At 41.7% G+C, this 24414-nt stretch overlaps 1 protein-coding gene across 3 annotated transcripts in view; it reads right to left on the bottom strand.

Moving 5' to 3' along the window:
• Positions 1 to 3561: 3561 nt before the first annotated feature.
• The window catches only part of LOC139933501 (paired box protein Pax-7-like), a 63432-nt gene continuing 42579 nt past the window's right edge, over positions 3562 to 24414 (bottom strand). For all 3 annotated transcript variants that reach the window (XM_071927608.2, XM_071927609.2, XM_071927610.2), the window contains 2 exons: positions 7995 to 8262; positions 3562 to 3677 (listed from right to left, as the gene is read on the bottom strand). In XM_071927608.2, coding sequence (XP_071783709.1) covers positions 3562 to 3677; positions 7995 to 8262 — 384 coding nt within the window. The remainder of the gene's footprint in view (positions 3678 to 7994; positions 8263 to 24414) is intronic.

Raw genomic sequence — 24414 nt, 5'->3', positions numbered from 1 at the left:
TTGTGTTTCAAAGAAGAGAGGACAGAGGATGCTTCCATTGGGTTTTTGTGTGTGGAGGCATTTGTTGAAGGTGCTCTTTGGTTTGGGTTTGTTGCTTTTCAACGAAGAAGCAGTTCCAAGGTACTCTTTAGGCCACAAAAAGTCTTTATTTCATTGGTAGTTCAAACGACCATAATAAAATCAACTCCAAGGTGTCTTCATCGTGAAGAACAAGATGGTGGATAGGGGGTTAAGGTCTGAGAAGGCCACAGCATGTCCGAAACACCTTGGAGTAGTTTTAATATGTTCTTCTGAACCAGCCATGAAATAAAGGCTTTTTATATTTTTGCTGGCTGAGTGCCTTGAGATGCCTTCTTCCCTTTTCACTGTTTGTTGTGTGAACAGGTTTGGCAGCAGCAGCAACTTTTATAGAAATGTACATGGATTCAATCTTTAGCATGATGATAAGATAATTTCCCAAATACTAATGCAGAATTTATTACATGAACTATGCTTATTTAACGTTATGCATCTTGGCTTTATGTATACATAAATAATCACAAACCAACTTCAGTTCGTATGCACTTGAACAAGCTCACCAAGTGAATCATCTCAACGAAGAACAATATAGTCTATATTTTTCATATTTGGACACTCATTTTTTTCAACACCTGTTTTTTTTTCCATCTTATGTATACTCAATGCACTCTCCTTTCTTTCTGTTATATTTCTATTTTTTGGAAAACCTGAATCATGTCATGAATATGAAATATGAAATAACTTACATTTATGGTATGTAGAAGAAGAACAGTGTATCTCCAGTTTACAGTTGTGACAGAACAGTATCGGTATTAGCTACAACGTGAACCAGTTCAATCAGTGTCAGTCCCATATAAACAGAGTCTAGAAGAGAAAAAGTGTTTGCGGGAAGACGACCGTAACCCCTAACAACAACGACAACAACATCAGCGGCTGTTAATGAGAGAGGAACAGAAAGCGGGAGCAGCTGTGTGGTCTTGGTCCAGTTGTAGAGCTTTAATGAACAGACAGTTACGCCAGTGTTACAGTTGACACACCAACAGGCTGAGGGGAGTAAATGCCAATACAAGTTTCCCACTACTCTAATACTTCATACAGGTAGAATAAATTATGCCATGGTAATATACACACATGCCGAACGAAAAAAGCATAACAAAACAAGCATAGAAACGAAAAGAAAACAGGTAAACAGGAAGGGGCGGGGCATGAATGAGCATATCTGTACATTTGATCCTCATGGTCTCCCCCCTTGGTTTGCTTTCATAGAAAAAATATACACAAGGTAGAGGGTCGACACGGCGGCCATGGCCGTTCTGGAAAAAGCCTCTGTGTGGGAGTCAGTGATAAGTGTATGGGAGTCGGTGATGAGTGCCTTCAACATGGGCGTACACACACACTCTGTCCACCAAGCCTGCATCCAAGGGGAATGGGAACGAATTCAGAAAAAAGATGAACGTATATCAGTAACAAATTATTTCGGTTTCAGTTAAATCATCGTCGGCACCTTTCACCGCCAGGTTTTTTGCACAAACACGTTTCTTTAACAGCCAATATACAACCTGATCTCATTAAAAAGGACTTTATTCACAGTTTGATCGACTCTTTAAAACTCCATTGTGCTCTGTTTCATTTCATGGCATTATGTTTCATTTTCTGAATTCATAAAGTTCACATGAACACTGAGCGGGTCTCTGGAATGTCATCAAATATAGAGCAAAGTGATCATTTTATTAAACACTCAATAGTGCAGAAATGTGTTTTTGAGTGTCTGGAATGATTTCTATAGAGGGAATGCTTCTCCGTTTGGTCTTGAAACGTCCTCTACACCCATTAACCTTTAAGTGACTTTGACTGGAGAACGGGGAACAAAGCTCGTCACGACGGCGACCTTGGAGCGCCGCGGCTGCCTCGCTCCTGAACGACGCGCCGGGTTCTCCTGTGGGGGAGCCGGAGAGGAGCGGGATTGGCTGTGGAACTGGTGAGGAGTTTCCCCTCTGGTCGATTAGGATTAGAGTGAGGAAGGTCAAATCTTCTGACGAACCTCTCCTCTTTCCGCATTTCCCCATCTTGACTCGTCTGCCTGTGTGTGAATTACTTCCCCTCTTGTGTGGAACTGGTGAAGTATGTGGAGTTTGTACTACCAAGCCTGCAATGGCGCTTTCTTTATAGATCAATGAAAGGGGAAGTGGACAATTGGACGGTACATTATAATCTCAATCTCTCTCTCTCCCTCCCCCTCTCTCTCTCTCTCTCTCTCTCTCTCTCTCTCTCTCAGCCCCCCCCCACCCCCACCCCATCCTCTGTTTAGATCATATTTAGGAAACGAACAGAAAGTAAACATCGAATCAACGAGAATCAGAATAAGAACATCCATAAGTAACTTCCACAATTAAAAATGACAAAAAAGAATTGGAACACTTGGTGCCTTAAGAAATGACATGGTCCAACCAAGCGGGGGTGGGGGGGGGGGAGTGAATATGGCTAAAGGTTTTGCCAACGTCCAGTGCATTCAGGTCGGCCGGTCAGGAGAGTGTGTGACCTCCGACCCTTTTCAAAGCTCTTTGAGAGTCTTTGTGTTGACAAGAGGAATAGCAGTCTGAGAAGAGAGAGAGGGGACGTCTCTCCTTCGGGAATGGCTGAATCAGTCCATATCAGTCTGCTCAAGAAGTGCTGTAGTCTGTTGGTCTCATCTCCCTCACGCACACACACACGTACACACACACACACACTAGGGTTTGACCGAAATGGGTTCCTGAAGGCTGATACTGGATATGTTTGGATGGAAGCTGCCGATATTGAATGTGGAAAAGCCTCTAAAGCCGCGTTTAGACCGTCACGGGACACTAAAACTCTCCACTGAAGCCCGGGATGAATCTTAGGTGGGTGAGCAGCTTCACTCCTTGGATCCTGTTAGGATCCAAGGAGTGAAGGATTATCAATCTGTGAAGGATTATCAATCTGTGATGTTCAATGCATTCCAGGAGTTATTTTGTGATGAAGTGTTGTAATTTACTTGAAAAATGGCGGTTCTAGAAAGAAGCTCTTTGATTCTGAGGGACTGACACCAAAATGTGACCTTTACCATTGATGTTTTAGATTGCTGAACATTTTCTTTTTGCAAGGTACATCACCAATAGCTGTTTTTTAACAGTTTTAAAGTGTTTTAGGGTGGATTTTTCCTTTAGGTAAGGCAGGTTTCATTGCAGGTTTTACAGACTGCCACGTCTGAAGCTGTGGTGTAAAATCCTCCCACCACACTGGAATGATTCCTCTGGTCAGACATGAAATAAAAAAATAATAATAGTAATAAAAAGATATTCACTAGCTGTGGTCGAGGTGGACGTCACTGACTGGCCAATAGCCAATTAAAAAAAAAAAAAAAAAAAGGAAAATATCAGCCCCATATATTGGTCTAACCCTAACACACACACACACACTCACACACACGCTGCTCTCCTGAGAGATGTGTATGGATGGTCGCGGGAGGCGCGGGCGGTGCTGGTGACCAGGTGACGTGTTGTGTATATATAGCGTGGGCGAGCACTAGTAGGCCTGGCCGGTCTCGACCTGCAGCAGTCCCAGTACAGCCGAGTGGTCGGCCAGCTTCATCCTGCGCTGGCTGGACAGGCTGACGTTCTTGGCCAGGTAATCCACAGCAGCTGAGGATCACACAGGACAGGAGGGAGTGTTAGTTAATAATCATCAACTGTAATCCTCTTAAACGATCACTGTGACATACAGTAGCACTAAGAGTAGAATTTAATAGCTGCAGTCAAAGTCAAAATGTTAAGTAAATCAGTGTTTTCTTGTTTTTTTAAAAAGCTTTTATTTCTTTTTTTTCACGATTTTTGCTTTATTGGTTAGTTTTAAAGTGGAGTGAGGCAGGAGAATGACACGCAACAAAAGTAAGTAGAAGGTATGAGTGGGAAGTATGGGAAAAAGTATGGATCCACCTCCACGCTTGGGAAAGAGACTTAATCCTCCTATCAGTGAGTCAGATTTATGGAATGGCACCAGTAACAGATCTTTGTGTAATAGAACCAAGTATAGAAACTAAGGATCATTCATTGTCTGCAAAGAATTATATTCTTGTTATTATTATTCTTCTCTTGGGTGGAAAAGCCTCTGAAACAGCGTTTAGACCATCATGGGACACTAAAACTCTCCATTGAAACGCAGACTAATGAAATTCTTTGAGGTGGGTTAGCAGCTCCTTCAGGCAGGGTGAGGCAGGTTTCAGTGCAGGTTTTACAGACTGACACCCTAAAGCTGTTCAGTGAATTCCAATCCACACCTCCATCATATCGGTGGTGGAAAACACTGACAGGCCAATATCCATTTTTTATTAAAAGGCCAACATCTGCCTAATATATCAGCAAACCATTATATATCATTCAGATTTGTCAGTCTAACCCTACCTTATACAAATGAATACAGCTTAGCGCTTTAACCTGTGCTGAAACTGTACTGAAAATAGAGTTGTAATAGTGTGAGTTTGTATGGCTGTCTATATGGTCAGCTCAGGTCAGAGTTTATTTCCATCTGTGTTGTGCTAAGCTGATGCTACCTTCATGGTGAAAAGTCAATAGACATATTGTTAAAAAGTATGTGACTCCAACAGCACAACATTAGCTTTTGGATGTGCATGTCTCATGTCTGTGTATGTGTGTGTGTGTGTGTGTGTGTGTGTGTGTGTGTGTGTGTGTGTATGCTAAGTTCTGTTCTGTCCTGTGACTAACACTGTGACTAAAGCCAGCCTCCCTCAGGGCAAACTGGGCTCTGATTGGACGGATCTACGCTCCACAGGTTGACTGACATGGTGGAGATGTTTATCAGAAGCATGTGTGTGCTTTCACCTGCAGGCACGCTGGGGGTCAGAGGTCATACGGGACTATTGATGTCGCTCACACCTCACACGCTTTCAATTTCCCCCCCCACACATTAGCTAAAGATGTTAATAGGTACAGGGAAGCGTGGCCAATGAGGCGCTGGGTCAGGAGGACAAGGCAAGGGCATTATGGGAGCTGGGGAGGGAACGGGGGGCAAAGCGGGTACAGTCTTGGACAGGTCATGCTGTGTAATCCATACTTTTTCCCATACTTTGCATTCATGCATTCTACTTAACATGTTCTAGTGCTGAGATTCGGTCGTATGTTTTTGGTCTGCTCTCTTAACATTCATGTCCATCTTTTTGGATTACTTTTGGGATTTTTGGAAGAAAGGAAGAATTATCTCAGATGGGCCGGCTTTATTAACACACCACCCGTCAAAGTCACATTAACATTGCATTCTGTTGTAATTGCTTTTCATCATCTTGGGGTGTGACGCAACAGGTCGAACTAGTACTGCAGATAGGAACAGCTCTTCACTCCGCAGACTGGCGTCATCAAACCAAAAAACACAGATGGAAGTCTGTTGTGACATTTTTACACAGTAAACGTATAATCAGTTTGTATGACTGGGAGTGTTATTTATCACTATTTTTACCTATGAATACTCATAACCTTCACTATCTTTACCTATTAATACTCATAACCTTCACTATCTTTACCTATTAATACTCATAACCTTCACTATTTTTACCTATTAATACTCATAACCTTCACTATTACCTATGAACGTACAAGAAACACAGACATGCAGGCTGTTTATTATTCATTTTATTTATTTATTTCATTTTTTTCTCTGCATGGTTTACTATAGGCCAGCAGAATAGGTAGAATCATCCATCATTCCACCAGATGAAGCCTTAGCCTGTACTTTATTGCCACGACATTGTTCTATTTAACTGTCTGTTGTGTCTTTGTATTTCTCGTTCCATGGCGTGCTGAACATTCTGTCCAATCACGTTGACTGATATTTGGACAGAGTGTGTCACACACAGACAAAAGAAAGCAAACCAGAGCTCGGCTTACTCAGACAGACACAGACGCTGATAATCACTATAATAAATGTGGATACTGGAAGGCTGGCATTAGTGCTTGGCACATTTCTCTTTCTGAGAGTCTGGGATGTCGCCTCCTTTAATGCCCCTCCCTGGTTCAGGTGATGTTAACCTCTCTTTTATAGTCTAGGAAAGAGGAGGGGTGACAGGAGACGTGATGTGACATGAGGGTGTGTGTGTGTGTGTGTGTTGTGTCTGTCGGCGGGGTGGGGGATAAGTAATGCACGTGTTAGCATGTCAGTTAGCGTGTTAGCGTGCACAGAATGGAAGCTGTCATTCTGTGCTGAGGAACGGTAGGAAGCGGCGCACCTATGGGTGGGCAGGACTGTCTGCCAAGGTGCCAGTCACCCGGACAGCTAGTGGGGGAGCAGTGTGTGTGTGTGTGTGTGTATGTGTGTGTGTGTGTGTGTGTGCGTTACACAGGGGTTTAGCAAGGCCCTCCCAGGGAAGCTGTTTTTTCCTGTCAACTAGGTTTATACCTTAAATCCCTGTTGAGCAGGCACACTGAGAGTCCTCTGCCACTGAGATAGAGCCTATCTGATAACACACACTAACATGCACACACACACACACACTCACACACACACACACACACAAACACACACACACACACACACACACACACACACACAGCTCTGCTATTTTGATGGTATGTACTTTAATCTGTCAGGTGCTTCCTGAATTAGAACAAGAGAAGAGTCAAGTGTCTGAAGTGAAGTGAAATGTTAAATCTGTCTCCAGTAGGAGGAGTGGGGGGGTGGAGGCCACAGCCAAGCCGTAACCCTCACAGAGGAGAAGGGAGAAGTTATAGCACCATGGCTATTTTCTGAATTATATCTGAAAACATCTGAAAACACAAGTTTAATAACGTTAAAGCCCCTGATAAAATCTAACTTGCCAAGATTACATTGTTGGGACCGAAATTCAATAAGACCGTTAAATATCGATTTAAACTGGAAGTCAACAGATTACAGCAAAATATTTATTTTACTGTCAGACCTGGGTCAATTGATAATTGAAAACTCCAATAAAAGATCAATAAATCTCCAACCTGTTCTGTCTTTTCAAGAATGCTGTTTTGTTTCCTTGTGTTTTATTTTGTTGCATACTGTATTGCATCATTTTGTCTTGTGATTAATCGTTGATTAGTTAGATCTAGTTAGGCCTTTGTGTGCTTTTGTGATGAAAGACTATATAAATAAACTTGACTTAACATCTGTATCCATTTCAAATAACCATATCCACTTTTTCTCTAGGTTTTATCTGTATTCATGTCCCTTGTTGCTCTGTAAAGCTTTATTTCCCTTCTCATTCCCTTTTCATTTCATGCATCTTCAGTTTTCGTTCTGCTGTTTCCACCATGTTGTGTTCTCTTGTCATTTAGATGCTGCTATCCACTTTGGTTGTCTCTGCGTGTCACCTTATGAGGACCCCGCTCTTCTATGTTTTTTATCATTGTATTCTGTTATGGGTTTTTTTTGGCACCTTTGCTCAGTGTGCTACCGCTGTGCAAATGTAAACGTAAAGTGGTAATCCAGGAGATCCTTGTGTTTTTTGTTTTGTTTGTTTTTTGTCTCCATCTATACAGTAGATGCTCTGATTAGATTTATTGATTGATTGATTTGAATGTATTTCAGCGTCTTCCATTAAAATGCCCAGCCGTCATGGGTTTTTAAGACACTATTAAACACTTGATTTAACAACATTTTCTTGAAACTACTATAACTCCTTAATGCTTTAAGATATGATACGATAAGAGTTCATATTAATACCGCCCATGTGAAGACAAGTATGTTGATGTTGAAATATTTGCTAATTAATGCATTAATTAGCTTAATTAATGATCTTATTAGCGTAACTTGTTTAATATACCATGGTGATTATGGCGGGACATTAGGCAGCTCAAGTGATGAGTAGTGAAACACATTTATTATATCAAAATGTTGCCGATTATTACTTTAACTGACTGAAGTGAAGGAAAAGCACGATAAATAAATGTGACATGCCTAGACCAGACACTAGCAGGACTCACTCTGGCCGTATTGACTGTACTGGTATCCGGCGGCGGCCACGGCTGGATCCACGCTGTAGCTGGGGGTGCTGTAGGTGGGGGGGCAGTAGGACTGGGAGGACGGGAGGCTGTCCACCGTCTTGATGGACACCTCGGCCGAGCGCTGGCTGCAGCTGGCTGAGATGCCGTTGGACGGGGAGGAGTCCAAGCCGCTGTGGAGGGGCGAGATGGAGAAGTCGTGTTGCGGCTGCGAGGGAACGCCGCTGGGGTTACTCAGGATGCTCATCACCTGGAACAACACAGGAACAGCTGCTGTTAGAAGGAGGACTTCTCAACGATGCAGGAGTGACAATTCACTAAACCCTGAGCTACGGCAAAGCATCTAATACCAGCATCTATTACCACCAAGACTTAGAAACCCACTCATATATAGAAAACATTTGGGGACAAATGGAGCAGTGACTGACGACTGACAAGATCTTATCCTATGGGGTTGAAGTGCCAGTCCAGTTTTCCACCAATAACCACAGTTTGGAGGCGGGACTAGTCAACCAGATCGATTCGGCTGCTGTTCTATATGCTAAGAACTGGTGTCATTTTTTTCATGTTCCGTCTGAATGTAGGGTACGAAGCACAAGAGGATGGGCGATGGAGAGAGATAGACTGAGATAGAATGATAAAGACAGAGAGATGGGAGCAGGAGAAGGGGGGTGGATGAGATGATAAAGAGGATTGGGTGGGGTGGGAGGGTCCCTTGGCATCAGTAGACAGCTCCGTGTCCTGAGGCGCTGCTCCATAACCAGCGTTCAGGGACCGGCGTTAATCTGTAGCCCCCCCAGCCGGCTCCCAGTCCTCCCAGTGCTCCCAGCCACTTCATGAATGATTCAGCTGTTTGAAGATCATAAAGAGTTCCCATCAGATGCCTCCAGACATTAGAGGCTAGACAGAGCACAGCCAGGCCCCGCTGGAGCGCTGCCAGTGAAGAACCGGGCTGCACAAAGACACACACTCACACACATCCTGACCAGGGTTAAACCCATGTGTGGGACCCATTTATTACAAATAGGATCTGGTCCAGTCTGATATGATGGATGTGATGCAGTTTGATTGATTATATGTTTATTTTTGAATTGATCAATACTACACTGGGAAGCCCTTAACCTGACTTGATTCCAATTTCACATTTAGATCAGATTCCACATTATTTTTGTCATTATTATTATTATTATTAAATACTTGAAGCTTGAAAGCTTCAATCCTAAAATATCGATATCAGCCTTCAAAGAAACTCTCATCCTGACCATCACACAAGCAGCCATTTGATCCAGAGGAAGCCTGGTAATAACATGCGGTTTGTGTTGTCTGTTTTGCTGCCCTTTGGCTTCTGGAAACTGAACCAATTATTTAAAAATGGCTGGCAGCGGAATCAAGGCCACATGCAGCCTCCGCTACACCCAGCCACTAATACTTCACAGGTACATAGGGGCAACTTAAGATATATGTAAGTCTTAAACAAAAAAACCCCACCATGCTCACCCTCTAGTTCATCAAACTTTGGCTTGATGTGTAAAACCAAGTGTGTGTGTGAGGTAAACCATGAGGTAAATTTTGGACCCACAGTGCAATCGTTTGGCTACAAATGTTTGGCTACAAAAAATTTGACTGATTGGGGGCTGTTAAGAGAGTTTATTCGAAGGCTGAGATGGAACTACAGGAGCTTACTCGCTGTGTGTTTGGAGGTCCTACAAACTCCAATGGAGTTTCCGCTGACATGGGGCTGAATGGATAATGAATTTTCATTTTGGGCTGAACTATTCCTTTAAGTTTAAAGTTAAGTTTGCATTGTTGCAGAAAATTGCTGAAGACTTTGTTACAGGTTTTTCATCCCGGTATCCCGACCAGAAAGTAAAGGAAAGTAAAGGAAACCCTACATATTGCTCTTACACTACAACATCTTTTATTATTTTCCAAAGGTTTTGGTCCAGTCAGACCTTGGTCAGAGTGTGGAAATCCTGTTTTTGCTGGATGTCTTTAAATAAGGCTAATTTGATCCAAGTCTTGATTTGACCCTTGTTAGCTCCTATCAGGCCCCTCCACATCTGAAAAACTTCTCATGGTTCCTCTCACATCATTCTCAGAGCATGCTGCACTTGTAAAGTTTGCTGGGATGGCAATTTTGATGCCTAATTAGTTCAAGAAATCTAAAAAAAAAAAAAAGTGCGTTGTCTTTCCAGCCTTCAGTCATCTAAGAGTTGGGTCTTGGCAGAAGGGTGGAGAGTACAAGGATCTATCCTGTTAAAGAAAAGCAAGGGGAAGCCCTTCTCATGTTCTGATCTAGCTGGAGGGCAGGCAGGCCATTTAAACAGCTCTTGAATAGCAGCCTGGCCTCCGTTGCCACTTGCTTTTCTTTTTATCTGGCCACTAAATTAAATGCTGGCTATCAGCATGGTTCCAAATCTGGCACTACCAATTAAAATTCAGGCCATGTTTGCACTGCACACTTCCTCAAAAGCCAAGTCTTTCTCTTTCAAAGAGGGGAACAATTATCTTAATAGTGTCACACTTGTGCTGATATGTTTTCACATCTTTTTTTTTTTATCTCATAGCTCTTTGAAAACAGATTGTAAACATTTGTGAGACTCAAGGGTGGATTTTTTCTCTCTTTTATTTCTGGTTATTCTAGGTATTTTTCCTTATTTATTTATTACTTCTTCACTTATTTATTTCCTCCAAGATGGCCATGAGACAGAAACTCTTTAGTAAAATACCTGTAATCGGCTTTCTTCACCCCACTGCCACTTTTTCTTTAATTTGGGATAATTTCCTTTCTTTTGCCCCAAAAGGGGCATTAGCTGGTGTTTGTAAAGTGTTTAAGGGGCCTTGAGACCCCGGCTCGCCCCAGGAGAGTGGTTCAGATTCAGAGAGAGAGAGAGAAAGAGAGGCAGAGAGAGGTAGAGAGACATAGGTAGAGCATTAGAGAGGGAGGAGGAGGGAGAGTCTCCAGGACCCCAGGAGATGTCAAAGCCCTATGTGGGCGAGGAGGTGAGGGGTTTCCAGCAGCCTGACACTTCTATTCAGGGCAGCAGGGAGGTGGCCTGTCACTGCAGCGAGTGCTATTGTGCTGCTTGAAAGCAGGAATTATTCAAATCTTCATATTTAGCATAAACTCATTGACATCAATTAAAGGCGCTTGGATCATGGGGTGAAATATTTGGGCTAGCATAATATGAGGTAGCACCGGGGTTCCTCCAAATGACAGAAAAGAGTTGGAGTATTATCAGCTCCAGCTCTGGGCCCTAAAACAGAGTTGTTTTTTCTCAATACTCAGGCAGGCCCAGAGAGATACTCGCTGGTATGCTGTGAAAGAATTTTCTTTTTTGTACTGGGCCCTGAGTGAGTTTCATGATCCCTAGAGCCCATAAAACCCAGTCAAAATACACTGTATACTTGCAAAAATACATGGAGGTCAGTCTGAAAATAATACTGATTTTCTTTGTTCTTGAAAAGCTACCAAGCTGGCTTGTTGGAAATACAAGGTTATCATCCGACAGCAGCACAGCAGTGGTGTTCTCTACTAGCTTGGCTTGCTTGTTTCAGACTGTACTGTAGAATAGGTTCAGTGACTGCAAAGGGCATTCAGACTGTAACCAGTGTTTCCCTCATATTTACTTAGCAGTGGTGGGCTAACATAGCAACAATATTACCACCACTGTTAAAGAAAATACAAACATTAATTAAAACAAAAAAGAAAAAAAAAAGCCAGAAAATTCCCAAAATTCCACACAAAGCGAATGTTAAGAATGTGCATTTATATTTTAATAATTTATCCAAATAAGTTTTAGTCACTACTGCAATTTGCTCTAGAACCATAATTGTGACCTAAACAGGCACCAGAACCAAAATGATCTCCAAAAACCGCTGAGTAAAAATTATAAACAGTGACAGCTACACACATAATGCAACTAAATAGCACCACATACAGTATGTGGCCCTGACATACAGTATTGATTCTGTCACAGTCTGCATTTTTGAAGTCAACAGCATTAGTTTAAAAGAACAACAAAACCACCAATGTGGCTAGGAGAAAACTTAGCAGCTCTACTACAGCAGTTTGGTGGTTCAGTGTCTTGCTAAAAGGCACATTGGCAGTTGTTGTAGAAGGATGGGAGAGCGTTAAACATTCACTTTCCCCACCCACATTTTCTCAGCTAGTCCAGGCATCTGAACCAGCGACCAACCAACGACCTTCCAGTCACAAACCTGCTGCTCTAAGCTCTAGACTACTGCTGCCTTAATAGGCATATTATAATCTATTTAATGCACAACATAATGTTTTGTTCATTGGGTAAGGAAGTGGGTAAGGAATTACTTTTAATGAAGAGTAACATTTTGTGTATAACTAATTATAGTGATAACTAGTGATAACTTCCCCACTGGTCAATACCACATAGAATCTGACATGTTGGAACATTTGAGAATACTCTCGTCAATATATTTGTGTCAGTTTTGATGGAGGGTTTACAGGCAGACAGACAGAGCATACATGACCTGTTGCCTCCTCTCTAATGTCCTCCTCAACATCAGATCCTCCACTGACCCTCCATCTATCCCTCTATCCATCCATCCTTCATCCATCCCCCCATCCATCTCTCCATCCATCCTTTCATCCCTCTCTCTCAGTTCTTTCAGAAGCTGTTTTCATGTGTTTTGGTGTTACCGGAGGAGTCCTGAGAGCAGAGATAATGGGAGACAGGACACACACACACACACACACACACACACCTACACACACACACACACACACACACACACACAGAGATTCCTCTATAAATGGTAATAAAAAAAGTAATTAATTCTCTCAACTTCTAAGAAGCTCGCCTGCAGCCATGTAAACGGAGAAGTGTGAAGTGTAAATGGTTACAATGTGCATCCTTTCAGATAAATAAATAGCACATTTCAGACAAAGAGTTTGGCTTTCATACAATGCTAATTTCCTGAACTGTTCCAATTAAGCCTTGTTTTGTTTGCGCTGGTGTCAGAAGAAACCCTGCTCTTTGTTTGGTTTCCACGCTCAGCCATAGGAGAGTCTGCTTCTGCAGCTGGAGCCAAATGATAGCAACACTTACTAGAGATGGCCACGATCTAATGCAGGGCTTCCCAAACATTCCCAGCATGCATTTCACGGACGGTGACATGCAGGATGTGGCCGAATTCAACGTCAACCCAAACAAGCACAAATTTCCACAATATCATATTATGGCAGGGTAAAAAATCACATTAAAATAGCTTTGGACTGAACTATTTTGAATTGAAATGAATCTCAGAAATATTTAGGTCTCAATTTTACAAAATGACGCAAGTAGCAGCATCACTGATAATGTGAGATGAATGAAACTGAGAAGCACCATCTTCTGTCCTTCCATACCATTAATTCTATATAGATTTGATTTCCATCTATGTGACTCAACTCAGCTTCTCTACTGGAAGGATAAAGAGGAAGGAAGAGAGAAATAACACACACACACACACACACACACACACACACACACACTGGAGGTGAGTGGATAAGCCTCTCAGCTCAAACACTGAGTGGTATCTTTAACAGATGAAGAAGAGATGAGAAGACATAGGCATCCAGATGTGCCTGGGTTATCTCAATGCCACACAATACCCTCTCCCACATTCAGCTTCATTACTGAGCCTCTCACCAGCCACCCCGCCTCAACCAAGGGCTTTATGGTGGTATCCCATCTCTTTTTTTATTTTGTCTCCATCTTTGGTGCTCAGCGCTCATTGCTGTGGTGTTTCTGCACTGCTCTTCCCAGAGATCACCTGTCAATCAAACAGTGTGTCCAGTACTGTGACGTCTTTTTCCTTGGATTTTCTGTTGATGCAGTTTGAGTTTCTCTTTTCTCTGTCTGTTCAGCCATGGTGGCTATCACTGCTCATGCTAACTACCCAGTTCTTCTTCTGTTTACTCCAAACAAACTGGAAACATAAAACACATCTCTTCCTGTGCACCAGAGGATTTTTCCCAGGAAAGAGCTACCAGACACCGGATGTTAAGAACAGCAAATGGAAAAGCTTTCATGAACTGGATATAGGTTGAATCACTGCGTTATATCAGTGTTATGGAGTGGCAAAATGAAAATAATATTTATTTATATGCAAAATCTTATTTTTGATTATGTAATTTACTACACAACATGATAGGATACCGTATAACCTTAGCATCAAATGCATATGTACCTCATTTGGGATTTACCTCACAATATCAGATTATGTTTTGTTAGTGTCGGTGGATATTTTCTATCTTGATTGGGATTTTCCAAACAGACTGCTGGGTTATCATTGTACATGGGCACATGGCTCACATATAAAAATGAAGCCTGCAGCAGTGTTGCTGGTGTCAGACTTGATCTATCACTGTCTTAGATGTAATTTTAAGATGTGAGGCATTAATTGCAAAGCATGTCGATGTTGAATGGAGAATATCTGATGCAATCAGAGGTAATTATGAGATCAGCTAATGCTATTCTACTACAAGCAGATGTGGTTTTGTCAGAGGCAGTAATCCTGAAAATCCCAACTCCCCCATCACTGATGAAAAAAGAAATTGAATTCAATGTCATGAAGAAGACATATTTAAATATATAAAGCAGCAATAACAAACAAATGCATTCATCCCCTGACAGGACTGAAAGACAAATATCATATTGCGTTATCTGAGGAAATGGCATGCTAAATCCAGAGACAGATGATAGTGACCTTGGTTTGTGCCAGTGTCTTTGACATTATTAAAAGAAGGAGCTACGCTAAATACCACCATGAAATATATAAGGTATTGGTCATATCTTTGAAAGTTACAGTAGCTGGTGCTCACAAGAGCTGACCTTTTCAGCCTTGGGTGAGCTCATTCAACTTTGAAGTTCATGTGAAACACTGAAATGGAACAATATTGAAATATATTTCAGCAGGTAACAGCCATGAAAGATAAGGATGGAGAATGAATCTCAAGCTGCTGTGATCAAGTTTGAACACAACAGATTTTAGAAAACAGCACACACTAAGTCTCATTAACACCACTAAAAAGGCTAATTTTACTTCTGTTTTTTTTACTCACTAAAGTTGATGTTGCATTCAATTAAGAGCCAAGCAGTGCAAAAAATATTTCTCAGCGTGTTTTGCTCATGAGAAATTTGGCTGTGGAAGGACCCTCATCTGAGCTCACTAAGTGTCTATTTCCAAATAAAAGCCAGTGCATCAATTCAATTAGCAGGTTTTGTCATGCTGAGGGCAGAGTTAGCAGGCAGGAGGCCCCCTGCTTCTCATTTTCCTCTTCACTTCATTCACAGAAATGTTTACTCTTCCTCGCCTCATGTACTCCTATTTCCCTTTCCATTGTATTTTAATTGACTCCTGTTTCTCTCCTCTCTTGCTTCCTTTTTCTCTGAATATAATTGAATGTCATTCTCTTTGTCTGGAAGCTTGCACTATGTACTATATTTGAGCAGTTCTCAAAGTGGGGTTCAGGGACCTTCACGGGTCCTTAAGGGGACTCCAAGAGTCCTTGAGGGGGTTCCAGGGATTCTAGGGGGTCCCCAGCAAAATGAGGGATAGTTTAATTTCACTATAATTAAATTCAATACAAATTATCCCAATTATAGAAAGTATAAGAATGATGATTATAATCATAGTTTTCATTTTCACCATTAATATCTCCTAGACAGTTCTACAATTCAATACTAAATCAACAACTAAAATCTTCCCATATGGATGGAGCTACATCTGATCAAATGGAGGTCTGTGGCCTAATATGTGTCTATGTGGGGGTCCGAAACATAAAAACATGAGCAGCCCTGCTATATACTACACAGTATGCAGTAGGGATACATATCTACCACACATTGAAGCACGATATGTTCTGCAATTTCTTCATTTTCCTGGTTTTACTGATACCAAGTCTTCAAATTGTTTCAAACTAATGCACAAAAAATGCCTAATGAATAATTTTTGAAGGGATGCCAGGGTGTGTCCTTACTTTATGCCTCTCTAAATCATTAGGCGTTTTTTTTCCAGTTATTTTCTATAGTATGGTTGCAGTAGGCGCACGTCTCCTCCAAACTATGTGGTTGGCGTTTTGGACGTGGTGCATTTTGGGGTGCTGTTGAACATATCTCAACATAGATAGAGAAAAAAAGCAATGCCTAAAGGGAAGTAGACAGCGTCTTACAGTTTCCTGGTGAGTAATGTTAACTTTAGCTACATCCTCCGCTTCAGAATGGGCTCCTCATCCTCTTCTTCAAGAGCAAGCCTAGCATTCACTAACTTTCTCTTGTCCATTTTTATTTTCAATGTTATCTCCTTTATTACTTCAGGTTAGCTTGCCAACACTATTTAGATAGCTTGCATATTTAGTCAAACTTTGTGTTGCATAGCAATGAGAATGATGTAACACTCTTTGCACCCTTTCTCTCAACGCTCACAGCTTTGTGTTTCAGCAGGAGAAATAGTCTCCTATCAGATCATGGCCTTAGTGCTGATTAGAGAGAATAGTAAAAGAATAGTTGGGGAAAAAAAAGAAGCCAAGGAACTCTACTTTGGAGCAAAAGTTAAAAAAAAAAAAAAAGCTTTTGTGTTTGCCTACTGAATAATTATGCAGCCATTCTATGCACTCTGCCCATGCATCTCCATCAGTTTGCTCAGATGACACCATGTATCGGCACATTAACAGAAAATGAAGTATGACGTATGAAGCATGAAAAATATGACGTATGAAGTATGAAAATGAAGAAGAGCACCTTATTTGGTGTGAAAAGGGTTATTTTGACTGTTTTTTTCTATGTGTTGTAATGTGATGGGGAATAGTAGAGGTTGTGTGAACTAGACTGAGTCAGGCCAGCGGCGAGGCAGAGGATGGCTGGGGGAAGTCTTTAAATTGATTCAAATTAGGCGTTTGATTGTCAGTGACAGGAACTGGGCAAGGACAAGTCAGACCCAGATCACAGCGATTAGTGTGCAGCCAAACAAGCTGTCACCCCTCACAACATGTAGCTGAGGGAAGCAGCAGACAGATGGCTCTTTCTGCTGGGGGCACATTCACACTGCACTGAGGTTACAATCAGGAAAGAGCATGCACATTTACTTCTTAAAAATCATATTTATGGACTTTTGCCGTGATCAGGTTCTTTTTAGGCTGTCAAAATGTTTTGTTTTGGGTTTTTTTAAATAATAATTCAATTTTTAAGAATAATTTATCTGTGGGTCAATATAAAGTCTGAAAAAGTAAAATTAAATTATCTAAATTTAAGGCCTTAAAAACTAATAAAATATCTTAAATACAGTAATTAAATGTCTTATTTTTTTCAGTATGTTATGCAGGTTTATTCTCAATTAAGTTTAATTTTGATGCCATTATAAAGTTAGATAGAGATATTGACAGTTTCTTTAGTGAACGCAGAGTTGGAAAGTACGACAAATTAAATATGACAAATGTTATTGGTACTTTCACCAAAATGGTAGTGTTGGCTGTCTTTTCTTATGCAGTATTACATTACTTACACTTATAGTTGGTCACATTATACATGTGCACTCTACAGAACAGGGTTAATACAATATGACAAACATATACATGGACATCATGACTCCCAATAGTTCTGGAATGATGTAATACCAAAACCTTTTTTCTTAACCTCACTTTTTGTTTTGCACTTTCTTACACTGGCACAGCTATTTTTTGCATCAGCACACCTCTGTTTGGACATTTTCCTTATTTTGGAACAGGGTGCAGGTTGCTCTCCTTTTCCCCAACAGTCCCTAAATGTCCCCAGTGTTGCAAGGCCCCATGCTAAGCAAGGGTTAATAGTTTCTACAGGGCTCCCATCAGAGCGAGGGAGCATTCAGCAGTCGGCTTATTTTCTCTGGCTAATATGTAGGGAGATGGCACAGGGGGTAGATTCAGGCAACATGGAAGAATCCCCTCCCCTCCCCTCATCCCTCCCTCTTTATACCCCCCCACCCCACCACCACCACCACCCTGAGCCTTCACCTCGTCCTCCTCCTCTACTTCTCCACCAAATTAAACGGTAGCCTTTAATGATTTGAGGCCGAGTGGGTTTTCCAGAACAGGCCGGGGTCGCGGCTGGTGATGAGAGGGAAGAGGAGCTGTTTGCTGAAGCAGCGGGGAGTTGGCCCAGTGAGGGATGTCAGGTCAAATAGTAGTTGACAGTGTTAATATCTGCACCTCCCAGCCATAATGACATGTAAATAAACAGAGAGATGGCTCTCAGCTGGAGGCTGACAGGCAGAGCGCTGCTGGGAACAGCAGACAGCTGGGCCCTGAACGCATCGCAGAGAGACGGACAGGAAAACAGATACAGACAGAGAGTGGCAACAGAAAGAGCAGCAGACAGTCCCGAGGTTTTTTGTGATTGTTGCGACCAAAAATCCTCGATTATGCAGCAGATTTTCTCAAAAACTGTGACGCAATTTGTGGAGTTTTACATGTTATTTGCAGTAAAATTGCAGAAAAAAATTAAAAGCCAAAGAAAAACGGGTGGCACTAAAGAGATAAAATGTGATTTTATACCCATAGGAAGTCATATATAATCACTTCCTATAAGCCTACTACATATCACAGAAACTACTGGAAATACTGCTCAAAGTTACAACAAAGGAAGATACTGAGCTTGGATTCCAGTCTTAATAAATACACCTTCAGCTCAACAAAAGCACAGTATGCACCAAATAAATAAATCAGTCCATTTGAATGTTTCATGACTATAAAACTGTATTGTTTAATTTAAAAAGTGACCATTTATGTTTGAGGTAGACTTTGTGTTCTTCTGACTAACAGTATATATAATATTTGCAAAGTCCCAAATTCCTGGAGGGCAAGGACAGAGAGTGCAGAGGCAGACAGACAGAGCTAGACAGAGAAACTGAGTTACAGAATAAAACTTAAGACCAGTAATCCAAAACAGAACTTTAAAGTCTGGCTTTACATTCACTATTTCAAGTTTCACAAATCGCTGTCTCACTCTTATCTGAGAGGAAGCATTTGGATTTTAAGTACATTTTAACATGTACGTATGTTTCTTGGTCCTTACATAAATCACATTCCTCCACCTGTCAGCTTGGTATCTGGAACCAAGAGGAAGCACATGGACACAGCCTGACCTTTGACCCCCATGTGTCTGCTGCAGGTTGACATGGCTGGCCAATCCAGACTCCAGAAACCCTCTTGACCTCTGAACTTTGTTTTGAACTTTACGCAGATGACAATAGGAGCGGTTCATATAGCTGGCCTACCACTGAAGAAGAAGCCAGAGACAAAACAGCTTATTATACATTTCTATACTGCGCTGTGGTTCTGGATTTCAAATACTATTTACTATGACAGGATGTGTCCAATTCACATCATTCATTTTGATGTGACAGCTATGGTTCCCCACTCAAATAACAAAGAACTCAAGGAATAAATAATATAATAACTACAAGATTGAATTCCCTTATGGAAATCCTGCATGCGCACATACACTTCTATCAAATCCCTTATGAAAATGCTGTGAATATATGAGGGCCTATATGATCAGCAGGGAAGATACAGTCAGAAGATGCCCTAGACTTTTAATGTGGAGACAGAGCTGGCGATCCTCACATGTGGTCTCCTTCAGACCCTCTCACTTAAATCCTCATCTTCTGGGATTTACTGAAAGTCATATTGGCTGCCTCCACAAGATAAATGTAAATCGCATTCCCTTATATTTGGCTATTTATCGGTGAATGCAACAGCTTCCCATCGGCCGGGGAAAGTATCTCTCACCCTTGCATTTAAATAGCGTTTTGATTCGTCCGCCCCGGCCTTTCATCTGGCAGAATACGGGCTTCCTCTCGGGGGGAAAAGAGAGTGGGACAGAGGAAGAGAAGAGGTGAACCGGCGAAGGAGAAGTGAAGCAGGAGGTGGAAGTTAGAGACTAGTTAGGCTAGAAGGCAAAGAGTCAGAAAGGTAAGAGAACATGAGGGGAGACATGGAGAGAGGTGAAAGAGAGGAAAGTTACACATCGGCCAGTCAACGCCTTCATTTGGTCCAAACCACAGAGAGAAGACAGGACCTAGGAGGGCTTTGACACTTCCTAACAGATCGATATAATTATTAAGAGAGCACACTGGGTTCGGTTTAGTTTATAGTGCTGAGAGGGGGGAAGGGAGGGAGGGAGTACACACCGATAAATAAAGAAATAAAGAGAAATGTACTCTATAAACATTCCACCAGTGGATATGATTTAAATTCCTCTGGTTTTCTTGGCAGCTCTCTTGAGCAGGTCTCGTCTTTTATTTATTTATTTAGTATAAAGCTCCTTGCTTTCCTTCTTGCCAAATTGAAACAGCATCTGTATTTCGGGTGATTTCTAATTAACAAGTATCTACCCCCCCCACCCCCACCCCCCCACCCCCCCACCCCCCTCCCCTCCTCTATCTCTCAGTATGGGAATGATGTAAATATATGCGCTCATCCTTTTTGATTTGTTGACATGGGAGCGTGCCAGCTGACAGCGTGCCCAGTCAAAGGGCTTAATACTCCCAAGTTTTAATAGCAGCGGAGACTAATATTAGGCACAACACTCATTGACATTCAGGTGCACACTGTCATGTCAACAGTGAACTGGGGGACGCTGGGAAAGGGGCAGGGGAATGGGAGTGGGTTTTGGGGGGTTAGAGCCAAAAAACTAATTTTTTTCTCTCTCTGGTATTTTTGGCAACTCCCCACGCGCTCAGGCTTCTTAAATATAATTCATCCGCGTTTGCTCATTGATTTATTTCTTTAAAAGTGGTTGCTGTGTTAATGGAAGTGTATGTGGTGGTGCAGGGGGCGGTGTGAGGAGAAGCCCCCCCCTCCCTCTCGCCCCCCCGCCCCCCTCCCCTTATCTCAGGCCGACAGTTGTCAGGAATCACTAGCAGAGGCCTGAGTTAGCGAGGCAGGCAGGCAGGCCTGGGGATATGGATCAAAGAGACAGAGCTGGGAGAACCACAGCAGCTCTGATCCCCCAACACTGAAACCCAGCCTATTCTATCCTCCCTCACTCGCTCGCTCTCGCTCTCTCTGTCTCTCTCTCTCTCTCTCCAACATCAAATAGCTAGCCAGAGAGCTCCACCATTCCAAAACACACTAAATCTTCCTCTCACAACAAACTGGAATGGAAACGAGAGGAGGAGAGGAGTGTTTTCCTCTCTCTCTCTAAATGTATTCTTCTGCTTGTGTGATGGGTTGATTTGTTGGGGTCACTGTGGGAAATAATAGTTTCATTTTCAGCTGCAGGTCAACAACTTTTCTGTCCTGACAGAAAGGGATTAGTGGTCCAACATCACTGCCTGTCTGACTGACGATACAGCAAGGGGGGAAAAAAATTCTCACCACTTAGTGGGCTCAAAATAGCAAAATAGATTCATGGGTATTTGTCAAAAAAGTGTGGTTTAAATAAAACCAGCTTTATTTTATCAAGCTTAGGAAGGGAGTAGAGGTGGGGGGGTGTAACAGCACTGATGGTGAAGCTGTGAAAAGGGCGACTATTTACACTTGCAGTGTGTTTTGCCATCACAAGGCTGGCATATTCATATTGTCATTTTTCTTTCACTCAATAAGACTTGGAATTGGCTGCACACTCGCACTCGTTCTCCACATGAAAGTCAGCCTCTAATTCTTTCCCATTCAATTTGAGAGGAGGAGGCGCAAAATGGCTTGTGTGAATTACATTCCAAACGCAATATAGCAGTTTCAAATTGAATTATTGCCTGTCACACGGCATATGCTCTTCCCGCTATTTTGAAGTCGGATCTTAGGAAATTCGCCCTACATTGTTATCTCATGTAAATGCTCGGGAACATGATGAAAGGGTCAATGGCAGTGAACCCACAATGGGAATGCTTCAGCTGGGACTCAGTGCCATTCAAAAACACAGTGAATACAAAACACACAAAATGCACAGTACTCACTCCAGATACATTTCTCTATATTTCATACCATGAATGAATACTGTTTCAATCAAATGGATTTACCGAGGCACTGGTGCTGTTTTGATACGTATTTGATGGGATTTCTTCCACAACCAACTAGTGAGTTCATTCTCTGTCTAAACATATAGAAGTGGATGGTGGAAGCATTCCTCCTGTAAGCTCAAAACACTGATCTCCAGCTACACAATAAATGTGCCTGAAAGCTCACACCAGGCCTATATAGGATGTGATAGGCATTTTAAATACACTAGCTAACTATTTTAATGTTTAATATAAATAAAACACCAGGAAATAATATACCACTTTGAGAAAACACTCAAAAGATGTTGCAATGTGAATATTTTAAGATTAACATGTTTCTATGCATCCTATTTATTTATAGAAGGTAGCACACAGCATGAGCTTCCACACAGTCTACTGCAGTGGAAGAGGAAGACTGACCTTCCTGGCAGGGGAATAGTTAGATTTTAAAAAGAACAAAGGAAGGATGTAGCAGCAGGTTAAACCTACAAAAGGGAACTGAGAATTGATACAATGGAAACCTTGTGTACAATCAACACCACTGGTGTTGCAGGACAGTATGAGCAGGACTCAGTTCACACACACCAAACACTGCGTATTGTAATTGTAATTACAAGACAAAAAGCAATAAACCAGCCAGCTCATTAGGAAGCATAATCCTTATTCTAAGAAAACAAGCCTCTGAGGAGAATATGTAGTGATGCTTCAGTTTGCTTGCTAACATGAAATCACCATAAAAAGCCCAACGCATGGATTTAACTTTTTACACATGAACACGGGTTCACATACGGTTACCAATATATTTGGATTGAAACTGCCGATAGCTGATACTTTGTGCCAATATTCTTTAAATTTGCCCATTTTCATGGCAAAACATGTCCAAGTACTCAGTGTTTCTGCCAGAACTGTGTTCTTGTAAGGGTGGAAAAGCCTCTGAAACACCATTTAGACCATCACTGGATACTAAAACTTTCCACTGAAACCCAGAATAATTAAATTCTTTTAGGGTTAGCAGCTTGTTAAAACAGCCAGAGAAGAAGAGGAGGAGATTCTAGAGAGTAGTGATAGCATGACACACACAATACAGATAAATTCAGTATATATGCATATTATAGAGATACAAACACACTCTAACTCACCCATTCCATAACATTAACTGTAAATGATTTTACTATTTTATCCAAAATTCTACATTTACTTTGTTTTTTGTTCAAAATCAAATGCAAATGCAGTTTTGAATTCTTTCCAAGGTGCAGTGAATTCAATCAAGAAACATGGTGTATGCTAATATTTTTCAGTATTCCATTATTTCCAATCGGAGGGAAATTGAATTAAAAAATCACTTTATGTGCCACGTTTAATACAGTAAGTCATACGTATGCAAAATCTAAGTAAGGATAATAAAACAACAAAAAAAAAATTCTTAACTCTCTTTTCCTGCAGTCTGGTAATCCCTAATGTAAAACAGCAGCGGCTTGTTATTTTTTTCATAGCGAGGGATGGAGACGGTTTGTAATAAAGGAAGCCGGCCGTGGCTCCTGATATTTATGCAGGTTGGTATTGCAGCGAGGAGCATTAAGAGCCAAAGCCCCACCACTACGATTAACAATCAAACATGCTGCGAAGGAAGGGAGGTAGAAACGCCTCTGTTATCCCCCAACTCTCCAGTACAACAGCAAATCTCTTTTTTGTCACCAAATCCTTAAGTCTCTTCATGTCAAAAAAAAAAAAAAAAACGAAGGAAGAAGGAAGTAAAACCAGTTTCCCAATCAGCTTTGAGAAAATATTTGAGGTGGGGGAGGGGGGAAGGATAAAAAAAAAAAAAAACTCCCAATAAAATATGTGTGAACGAGGGGGTAATTGCAGACAAATGTGGCATTGAATTTCATTTTCCAACTCTTTCTAAACACCATTTCAATCTTATTTTCTGCCTGTTAGGGAGATCTTGTTGCTTGGGGTGGGCTGGACTGCCCAGTTTTGGTGAGTAATTGCGTATAATTTCCTCCTCGCCCAGTGATTTGCATTGATATCAGCCAGTCCTCTATTCTGTGGCGGCTAACAATCCCTCCCCAACCAGAAAAGTCTCATTTGGAATGGTTATTGTTGAAGGCACCAAGAAAGGATAACATTGTGAATCCCCCCCCCTCCCCGTTAGTGTGGACACACAAACACACTGACACATAAACACAGACACATTTGTGCCGCCAATTCCTTGTGAATGAGAGGAGACGTGTGTTTAAATCTGGCAACAACTGATGTAAAGTGCTGTTCCATTGCTTTCCATTATTGTTTTGCCAATCAATCTCACAACAATGTACCGCAATGCTGACGCTGTCTGTCCAGAGCAAACTGTACTGCAAACACAACGGACTAATTACTCCTTGAAGGCAAATGAGCCAACTGCAGC

The sequence above is a fragment of the Centroberyx gerrardi genome, chromosome 14 (genome assembly GCF_048128805.1).
Source record: "Centroberyx gerrardi isolate f3 chromosome 14, fCenGer3.hap1.cur.20231027, whole genome shotgun sequence".
Classification (NCBI taxonomy): Eukaryota; Metazoa; Chordata; class Actinopteri; order Beryciformes; family Berycidae; genus Centroberyx; species Centroberyx gerrardi.
The sequence above is the reverse complement of the archived record's forward strand: the minus strand, read 5'-3'. Positions and strand labels throughout refer to the sequence as shown.